Genomic DNA, 11,915 nt, shown 5'->3' with positions numbered 1-11,915 from the left:
GAACTTACATACAGTTCTAGACCAGTCCTTGACTGAAGTTGTACAATGTAGTTGACCGTAATTTTTTCAGAATTCATTATTATTTCGTCGTATCTATACAGTTTTTATTTTTAGCGTATAACTGATTCATACACATTTGTATTCATATTGTACGTCGCTTAACAAGTGACTTGAGTCTGTATAATATTACATTGTATGACGTGAAATTCAACGGACGGGTCGTCTCCGTGGAACGCCAATATGTTTAAGTTTGAAGTAAGATACGGTGAGAAATCTACATAATTCGCACATATTTCATAATAGGGCTTTTGTTTTATTAATATTAAAACAGTTAATAATAATATTAATAATAATATTGAACGATTTGTATAATCTAATTGAAAAACTAGAAAATAATTTATGATCTTCCGTTTTAATTTCGATATCGTAATTTGCATTTAATGTATACCTTAAAAGATATTATCTCTTTTAAATTGTACCTATGAAAATAATCGACGATAGAATCCGCACATTATTATAATGTATTTGTCTTCGAAAATATTTTAATTTTAATTACATGATAATGATTAAAATTTAAAAACTTATCCCAACGATATTTGAAACGTAAAATGATTTTATTATGCAACGATAAAAACTATACTATATCATCGTGTACTTAAAAATTATTATTTTACTAAATGTATAATAGTTTAAGTTGGCCATTGACTATTTAGGATAATATCACAAACAGAAAAAAGTAATCAAATAACAGCGAGAATGAACTTTATTATTATTTAACCAGAAAGTATTTCTCCCATTATGGCGTTTATTTCTAGGGTTTTTTTTTATTTCACACGCGATATTTAGTATACGTCTCAGTTGGATTTTATTATGTTGACACGTCTTTTTTACGGAGAGATATTTTCATTTTCGTAGTTTTTGAACGAGCATTATTGAGCACACGAACGTGTTAAGATCATTAAAAATTATCGTTTTTTTTTTTATAATTGTTTAGCGAACTTCATTCGGTCTTTGTGCACGCACAAAAGCATAGAATAGGAATCGTCGTTTGTTGTCGAAAAAAAAATATATTAAAATGTTGAACGTAACTGAATAAAGCGTATTATCACGTTGAAATTAAAACCCGTCCTGTGACCTATTAAAGTAAATATATTCCCTATCCCCGCTGCAAACGGTTAGATAAATACCAAATGTATCAATTAATAAACATTGCTGACCCATTTTTTTTTTTTAATCTTGTGAGAATCGTTTTAATTATATCCGTTGGAGTTAAAAGCTGACAGAATATGTGAAATCGAAAAGTATGCATTCGTTAATAAATAAATATAATGTATATTGTTTCAGTCAAACAATACAATTATTATAGATTATACTCAAATGTAACTGTTTGGATTTATTTATTCTGTTGAAACGACGTAGTGTAGTAAGTTAGCACGTTTACTACTTACCTTTAGAATAATATTATAAAACAATTTTGAACTTTTAGAATTGGGTAGTATACGTGAGAAGATTTATTTAGCCTTTAACTTATTATTTTTGACAGTTGATACAAATACTTTTGAAAAAACCTTATTTCTAAAATAGGTATATATGTACATTGTACGTATTAATAAAAACAAAAATAGGTAAATAGATTTTTATTTTTTCTTAAAATAAATTATTAATTATTACTGAATGTTTCTCACATTTTATTATATACAGTTGACGATGTATTGGTAATACTATGTAATAATATTTATTTTAAATTATTGAAATAAATAATTAAAAATTACAGGTTTCTTTGGTTTGGATTATTTGGTAAGTAGTAGCTATGATATTATAATATGTAAATTTCATAAGCTGTATTCAACATTGTTTTAATTAAATGTATCTATCAGAAATTACCTTTGATAACATTTCATTCATAAAGATTAAATGAAAGGATTTTTTTTTATATTTGGAATTCAAATTATAAATATTTATTTATGATATTGTCTTACCTTAATCGTTCAATATTCAGTAGAAACTTGACAGTGATTCTGGATGGCATTGAATAAATTGTACATTAATTATATAATAATTATTATAATAATAGTTGGAATTTTAATACTAAACACTAATAATAATTTTGAATTATTTTAAACAGTGCTGTATCTATATTGTCTATATTTTACGCCGTCTAACATGTTCTGCTATACAAAAATAAAATTATTAGGCAAATTTTGTTGGGGATATGTTACTTTGTAAGCATTGCAATATAAACCGAGTTAAGCCCAGAATTATATTGTTCTTTAAAAGAGACCTTTGATTTCAAATTTATTTTCCCTTTACCTATGTGTAAATGATCAGAAATGTTTGCAAGCATAATTTTATTTTCATAAATATCTAACATATATTTATTAGGTAGGTATATTACTATTTTATTCAATTTTATACCATATGACATAGTTAAATCGATAGTTTTAAAAAACTCGAATATTTCCAAACAATCGAAACACAATATTATCAGCAAAATACTTTTATAATATAATTATATACCTACACAAAAATGACATTCAATACATTTATTTATTTACAATCAGGTAATATAATATACACTTGAATAGGTTTAATCAAAAACTTTGATGTTTTCTGGCGTAGGTATTATTTAATCAATTAGACCAATCGGTTCAATTTGGTAACCAAGAATAAATAACAAATACATAATATTTAAAAAACGAAAAATTGATGTAAAAGGTAAATAATATAATATAATATTTTTAATATAAAAGATAAAAGCTGTTTTGAATTTATAATTATTTATTTAAAGAATGAATTCTGGTTTTGTGAATTTATGTGCTTGTGTGTGTGCGTGTTTGTTCTTTATATGATGTTATGTTTAAATAAAAGCGTACTTACTAAGAAATAAAATGCGCAGTTTTAATAATACAACATTGAAGCCGGGGAAAGTGTAAAGGAGCGGCAAAAAGGTATAATATACTTACTGTTAAAGCGCTGAATGTGTGTAAACTGTTTATTAATGAAAGTTTTATGCAGAAAATATTAAAAATAATTAGTTTTCAACTGCAATGTACCGTTCAAAAAGATTACTCGTTGACCTGTATTTTTTTAAGTCTATTTATGCTGTATACCTACTTTTTTACAGTTCGAATAAAGGTAAAATTTACAATCGGTTAATTATACGATATTCACGGACGTCATAACAAATATGAATGCTCAAATAACCTCAGATAACATTTTTTTTGGTGTACCTAATTGTAATAATAATTAGTATCCAAGTTAGATGAAATAATATATTTTTAATTGATTTATTCTTATTATTTTTTGATTTAATTAAAAAGTAGTAGTTAAGAACCTATTAAAGTTTATTTTTCAATATATCTAGTCAAGTATCAGTTAACTTTAATTTATAATAATATGAAATCAAGTCACAATCGATAATGCTTTTTTGCAATCAAATCAATTTAATATAATATATCTATATAGATAAATATACGCGCCATATACATAAGTATTACAAACTTGAATTTTTTATATTCTGAATTCGTAATACGACTATATTATGTTAAACCAATGGTTTTTCTGAACGTAAATTCGCGTACGAAAAATATTATATAGCATATCCGTTATGTATAATAATACAATGAATCGTACATTTCGTATTTGAATACATGCGAAACTCATTGAGCAGTCAATATAAAATAAACAACAATCCATTTTAGTTGAATTTTTATTTTTGGTAAAATTATAACCATTTTTTTTTTTTTTTTCTAGAATGGCTTGGTGTTAGGGAAAAACTGTTTACAGCTCACCACATGCATTTGAATAAATAATGAATTGACAACTATACAGGTTTATTATATGATTTAATTTATAACAATATTTTTATAATTTCTATTGTAAACCACTACATTATTTGGTACAATAGTAGTACATGTCTTATGTAGTTATGTCTATAGTAAATACACTAGGTAATATAATATATTGTTTCACAGATTACACAATTAAATATTTAAAAAATGACATTATTATTAATTGGTCTTAGTATTTATTATTATATAATAGGTATATAGAGTTATAAATATATATTATACGTTTATACGTAATTGTTTCTGTATTACTATAACATACGATTTATGAATATTTTATGCTTGGATACGTTCTCCACTCTTATCTTAATATTACTAGTAAATTATATTTTATAAATTAAACTTATCTTTTCATAAGTATACATATATTTTTCAATTTTTTTTTTTAAACTCATTTTGAAATTATCGAAAAAAATGTGCGGAAGAATTACCTTATAAAATAGGTAAACATTTTACGATGTACACACAACATGCGTATTATGACTTACAAATTTACAATATGATTTGTATGTCGAAAAAACATTAAGTATTATCATTGGATTATTATCTGTTAAGTGTACACATTTGTCAATATATTACACTATCGTAGATACAGCATACAGGGTATTACAGTAGGTATAATATAGTATAATGTTATTTAGAATTTGATTACATGGAGAAATAACGTTTTTTTCACTTATACTTCTGCATCATACAAATGAAAAAAAAATTTTAATTTTTGTTTTATAACCAGACGCTATATCATCCTATTATAATACATTTATTAATATTTTTTGGTGATGCTAATACATATTATTATTATAAATTGTTGTTGTTATATTTATAGAATTATTATATAAATATTAAACACAACCATGCGGAGTAACGCCACAGGAGAAGAATTTCAGAATTTTAATAAGTAAAATAATATAATAATAATCGTTGATTGAATAATGTGAATTATTATAAATAAAATTAAAAATGAAATCAATCTTCACAGCGGCAATGCCGACTATTATATAGTATAATATTTTATTATTGCGTGGTTTATTGTACTCGTCAGAACTTTCACGTGACAATGACAACGACCGTGTCGCGGTGGTCCTGCAATTAATAATTTTTCGATGACGCGATTTTCGTTTTTTTTCATACATATTATGATAACAATATAATCGAAAAAGAAACGCGTCCCACATCATTTTATTATAATAATAATCAGCGTGCGCAGTTTACAACTATTGAAATAATACATACTATTTATACGCCGTATCAATTACTACAAAAAAGTACGGATACACGTAAAATCATTTTGACCGATATTATATGTTTTAAAATGTGTGTGACATTTTTACGTGAATATTATACAATAATATAATATAATATTTTTTTTACCTATGTAAAATGAACACAACTATATAATAACACTTGACGACGAGAGTTCAAATTAAATTATTAATGTCTTTTAAAATGTATAATAACACCGATTCATTATTATATTATAATATACGCATCAAATAGTAGACGCGTAATGGAATTATTCTGTCGTAAAACGTCTGTGGGTCTCAATATATGGAACTAGGGAGGATGTGACGCGTTGAGACTTGTATTTGCATCGAAGACAGTTCTCTTGGGTTATATCAATTGCCACGTAACTACGCGTGACGTGATTTATTCTGAAGTCATGACTAATTGACTGTGTTATGGAGAAGAGATTGACGGGGGTGCATTAAGTATGACGGGTGAACAATTTGTGAACATCAACTGGATGATTACGCGAGATGTTAAGACGATTGTCACGCCATTGCCAAAAGTAAGATACGACAATGGATATCAGGAGCGGACGCAGAAAAAAATTTTGGGGGGGCTTTGAAAATATTAGAATTTTTGAAGGTTCTTAAGTAAGAATAACTGTGATTAAAATTAATCATTCATTCATTTCGGAGAGGGTTTGAACCCCCAAAACCTCTCCCTGCGTCCGTCACTGATGGATATAGATTTTAAGTTAAGGATACACATTCAATACGACTACGATAGTGATAATGATAATGATAATAATAATAGTTAGCTATAAAAACGCGAATGGGGTCGTTTAAATTACATAATCTCTGTGTACGCAGTCCGAGTAAAACACTTTGTGTAGGTGGTCGTTGTATATAGGTAGTTTGCTTGAGTATGAAGTATGTGTATGATGCATTAGTGAAAACTTTGTCCATGTTAAGTGCGTACGCTTATCTCCTGTCTCTTCTTACACCGCTGACGAGCCAAATAGCACAGAGCTATCGTTATCAGTATGACTATGGCTATGCTCATGCCAATGCTGATCCATATGACTTCCTCGTTGAAACCGCCAGACGCGTGCCCTGCAATAAAACACGTCAAATATAACTTAAAATGACAACTACTCGGACGTTGCAAGAATCGTGAACCATCATCGCTAGTTTGAGGAAAAAATATGATTTTTTTTTATTAAACTTCAGATAATACCTATTCAATAATAACATACGTCATGTAAATATCCCCGTATCTAATAAGATAATATTATGACTTATTGAGATTTATGTTTTTAATTTATTTGACTGTTCGTTATCTCGTTAGTACTGCTTTAACATTAAAAAAAAAACTTCAAGACTAAAAATTAGTTAAATTTATTATAACGAAAAGTAATAAAAATAACTTTAGTCAGTTAACTTATTTAAGTACTTTGATGTAAATAAAGATGTAATAACGAAAACGAATGAATAATTTCTTAGACCATCTAAGGGTGATTATGAATTTATACAAAATAAACATTTTTTTCAAACGAAAATACCCGAATTTCATTGCACATTTTTAAAGAGATGATTTTATTTTTAAGAATTTTGATTTATTTATGTGTACTTAAGTTGTTACTGAATTATTAAACTTTAAATCCCTTTAATCTACTTTAAGAATACCTAATGGCTAATGGTCCATGATAATAAGCTTAAAAGACAGAATGATTGAAAAATTTAAGTTATTTATATTGATTTCTTAAATTAAATTGACTGAGCACATAATATTTCATGAAATATTTAATTTATGTGAAAAATAAAAAAATATCTTAAAATTAAAAAAACGAATGTTCGAATATCAATAGATACAACTATAGTTGTTAAAAATCCAGAGTGGTAGATTTTTATAAGTATGCTTATTGTACGAAATTAATCATTCTCTGTAGATTTCTACGGCTTATTAAAAACCTGATTAACGATTTGCAGTAAAATTTAAAATGAGTGGTTTTCTTTTGGAAAAATAAAGCTTGTATCGCCATAGTATACTGAATATTTTAAAATAAAGTCTTTTATGCTTAAAATGTATTCAACAATTCTAAAAATTAGAATTTGAATGAATGCATTATTTAAAGATAGAATTATAGAAGTGAATGTGTTTGGTGTTACAGTATACGTGATATTTGATTTGATTTTAATTTTTTAAAAGGAGGTTTGAACGAACAATAAAAATAATAGTAACGGAGAAAAGTTGAGAAAATTGCATTCGAGACTATTGGCGTTTTTCATACACTTTGTTATTATATAATCATAATAAACGTAGTGCGTAGGAAGAACGTGATGATTTAAAAATAGATTCAACCAAAAAGAAGTCGATACAGCAACCATAAGCAATTTCTGGGTATTTTATCATAATAGAAATATAGAATACATATTATAGTATTGTCCAGGTAATTTCTCAGTGACTCGTTAAAAAAAAAAAAAAATTATTAACAATCAGAGCTTTTGAAATAAAAATATATATAGGTATACCCGATTTTCATTACACTTTCTTCATCGCAAATATATTTTCTCATCAAATATTATAAGTCATTTACACAAAATATATTTTTCATGTGCGAAAATTATGCTGAAAAATATTTTAGGAATAAATCTCGCGCTTTTGCTCACACGATATATAATATTATAGGCTTTTTATAATTTTCTATCAGTAGACTGTGATAATACTTATCACATATAAAAAAAGATCTGTTAAGTAAAGTATCCATTAGGATACAAATAACATTTGTCGAGAGGTAAACGTCCATTTACATTATAATATAATAGTTTATATGCAGTATTTAGGGAAACACTATATTATATTAAAGATTAATATATATGTATACATTAGTATGTAAGTAACTATTACATAAGTCGGGCCTTAGGAGTAAATCGTGCTGAGGCAACACGATATTAAAGGCGCCGTTGCTGGCTTTTGTATATACGGGGAGAATCTCACTGCTGCCGGGGAGTTCGGTAGAAGTGTGTGTGTTTGGCTGTGTTACGAGAAGAGGCAAACGGCTATTATACGGATCTCAATGGATTATTGCATGTTTGTTTTGATGTAATAAAAGTGTTTCCGACCATAAGTTGTTTTCAACTTTCTCACAATTGTGTTTGACTTTGTACCTTCACGACTTTACAGCGCCGGGGTATTAATATTATTATGACCATAAAGTCTAAAGGAGAACATACGGGATTCAGTAAACGTCTGCAATTATTGTATTTCTACATAAGTTAACAGAGCTGGTCGAATTGAATTTAGGATCAGAGTTATTATCTTGGAGTGTACTTCGGGGAAAATGCGTCAAAGGTTTCGACGTCGCAGTGATGGGCACAGTATAACAGAAAAACAAAAATCTGAATTTGATCAACTATAGCTACTTATAATTACTATAAATGTATGCATAAAAAAATATTATTACATTAAAATATCCGATAACAATGACTCTATATAAACCTTTATATTTTATATCTCTTTAGTTTTCCGTCAGTTACTTTCTTTACGAAATATAACCCATGTATTGAATAATTATGAATTATTCATCAATCGACGCAATCCATCATTATAGGTTTTGGTAAAATCGAAAAATTCAATATCACTACGCAAGTTATGACTAACCCTCAAATATGACGAAAGTTCCGAAAGTCGTCAACAGTACACGTTGGTGCTGTTTTTATTGGGTGTTTCAGAAACTTTTGATTGCGTCTATCACGAGTCACGACGGAGAACAAACAACTACCACGGTATTATTAATTAACAATATATTAAAATGTAATATATTCTTTTAGATAGAAATTAAAACCGTCACTATGCATTATTTATTAATGAATTTATTCAAAATATTCTGAGTTTTTGAGTGTAATTAAGGACCATTTTAAAGTAGGTACTTAGATTTGTTATATCGTTTAAGGATTGTTGTATAGCAATAGCAACTTTTTTTCCTAAAGAGAATCATTTTCATAATATAATAATTAAAATTGTCAAATATTAGATTCTTTTGAATGTTAAATTATTATCTAAATAAAAATTAAAACGAATAACTTTTAAAAGATATTTAACTTTGTTTACTAACGATAATTGATTTGGAATCTATGACAACTTTAATTGTTTAAAAATTACAAAAATAGGTAAATAAATTTATAAACATTTTATTATTTTTAAAAATTGTCTGCATATTATAGTACATTCTAGATCCAATATTATATTATATTGAAATGTATAAACATTTCACATTTTTTAAAAATATATCTTTAGTAACCGTTTATATAAATTTTAAAAACTCATTTTCTACTCGTTTGAATTTCGGTTTAGCCAGGCTTGTGTAAATTTTTAAACACATCATTTGCTTAATAATTTACAGTAAAAAAGGTTTACTCCTATGGGAAAAAATAGAGGGTTGTATCACTAGAGGGCATTCCTTAAATAGCATAAAAATCTAAGTAATCGAAAATATGGTTCTCAAATATAATTAAATATTAGAATTTGAATAATTGTATTGTTAATAATATGATGAGGTGAGCATATTTGGCAAAGTCACTTTATATATGAATTTTGCTAGAAAAATCGAAAACTACTGTTGACGACAATATAAATCGAATTATTAATTAAATAATTGCTTTAATATAATATTTTGTTTACATACATGGGTTTTTAAAATGATAACAAAATATTTTGAAAAACGAGAAAAATTGATGTTCGACTAATTATAATAATGATTTTGAAACATTAATTTCACATTAACACATAGCAATTTTAACGATTGTATCAAACTATGAAGAACGCGATTTATTGTTTTTACTGCACTGAATAATTACCACTAATATATCATTGTACAGATTAAAAAACAACCTGTGGCTCTATTTCCCGTTCAAAGTCTATAACTCAATGGGCTATATAGTTAAAATATAATAATCGTTGACGGCAATAATACAATATTACCGGACATAATATCAGTATTTACCGTCACTAGATCCACCCGAATTGTGTACGCCGACACCTTTGCCGGCCACTCTTCCTCCGACCGGCATTATCGATTTCCAGAGGACAACCGCTGGTGCGTAACTTTTGAAAATCCCTACTGCGACTTTCCCCAGCCGCCGCCGACACCGCCTAATGATTGATCCGTTATCTAAATAACAATTATAATAACGATAATTATAATAACAATTCTATGATATACTGGATATTCATAATATAACATTAAATGAACACATTACAATGAGTATTATAGTGGTGTACAATTTATTATTTGATTTTAAAGTATACACATTTTGAGCACTGAAATCGAATCATTTTTCATCAACGGAAATCAATCTGTGTTCATAATATATGCCGCACCAGACATATCAATATATTGTAATAATATAATATAGTATCGCACCTCACACGTCTCAGGTCAGATTTTTTCCGACTCGAAAAAGTTATATTAATATAATATTATTATTTAATACTTTTTTTTTCACTCACATATTTTTCAGATTATAATACTCCTCTAAAGCTCATTTCCTTTTTCTAAAATACAACCTTTAGTTATGTGGTTTAATGTAGTAATACCACTCTGACATAAAAGCGCCAAAGCGGAGTATATTTTGTAGTGATTGGATTCAAGGACTAAGGATTATAGTCCAATCTAATCAAAAATATAGTACGTGCAAGAAATATTTATTATTTTCTCTGTAGTGATTCGTAATTGTTATTTTTCGATACTCGTTGTTAATACATACTGTTTGAAAATAAATGGCTCTGCTTGTATAGGTTTTAAAGTTATTGTTACTTGGGCGTTTTCTGTAAGAGTTCAAGAAAAATTATTACTTAATCTTAGGGTATGTATACGAGTAGCAATCAGTACTATTAACTTATAATATAGTATACCTATATATAGTATATATTATTATTATTTATATAGATAATATTGCTGCTGTTTATTGATGAACGGTCTATTAAAAATATTTAAATTAATTATGCGATGTATGTACATACTACATATGTATTATTTTTTTTCTCTAACATACCTATGAAAAGGTTAGGTTAGTTTAGGTTTTTCACTACCTAATAGAACATAATATAATGTAATATTAATATGAAAACATCCATAAAATATAATATAAGTAATATTAATTATATTAAATAGATAATAGTAAATAAAAAATATTATAAAATACATAATAATATATAATTATGTATATATATAATAAATAATATTAGCTACGTAAATAACATTAATAATGCAATTTTTAGCGATATAGTTTTGAGTCTGATATTTATTTAATTTTATTAAAATGCTAAAGATCTTATATTGAATATTTGTGAGAGAAAAGTAGAGAATAATAATGATATTTTTTTTATGGAAATGTACCTAAATACAAAATAATCTTATAATAATTTACAATGCTAAAATATGCAAACTTAAATTTATATTAAAAATGATATTTATAAATTAGTGGATATTTAATTCATTTTTCAACGTTTAAGTTTAAGTCATTGTTAAGAAACCTACCATAGGAAAAATCTGTATACATATTAAATGGTTACCTATTTAGTATTTTAAATGTTGAACAAAACGTTAAATTATTTGTTTATTCCAGGTTCATTAAGAGAAAGACATTGCAAAAATAAAAATAAAATTTGTTTTAGAACAAGTGATCAAAACGTACACATTTTATTTTTATATTATTTATCATGAATCACAAAAAAATGTATGCTATTTGTTTTGTTCAATAGATTACATTTAAAATTAATAGTCAAGCAGAAAAACACCTTAAAATATATGGAGACGTAGTTTTTTTTTCATATTGCGTA

The 11,915-nt window shown here is 26.4% G+C and overlaps 1 protein-coding gene across 1 annotated transcript in view; it reads right to left on the bottom strand.

The window, feature by feature from the left end:
• Positions 1-3,826: 3,826 nt before the first annotated feature.
• The window catches only part of LOC114120512 (uncharacterized), a 69,500-nt gene continuing 61,411 nt past the window's right edge, over positions 3,827-11,915 (bottom strand). The window contains exons 3-4 of the mRNA XM_027982433.2: positions 10,078-10,245; positions 3,827-6,187 (exon numbers count right to left, since the gene is read on the bottom strand). Coding sequence (XP_027838234.2) covers positions 6,042-6,187; positions 10,078-10,245 — 314 coding nt within the window. The 3' untranslated portion in view covers positions 3,827-6,041. The remainder of the gene's footprint in view (positions 6,188-10,077; positions 10,246-11,915) is intronic.

This window comes from Aphis gossypii, chromosome 2, assembly GCF_020184175.1.
Source record: "Aphis gossypii isolate Hap1 chromosome 2, ASM2018417v2, whole genome shotgun sequence".
Lineage (NCBI taxonomy): Eukaryota > Metazoa > Arthropoda > Insecta > Hemiptera > Aphididae > Aphis > Aphis gossypii.
This window is presented reverse-complemented; position numbering and strand designations above follow the sequence as displayed.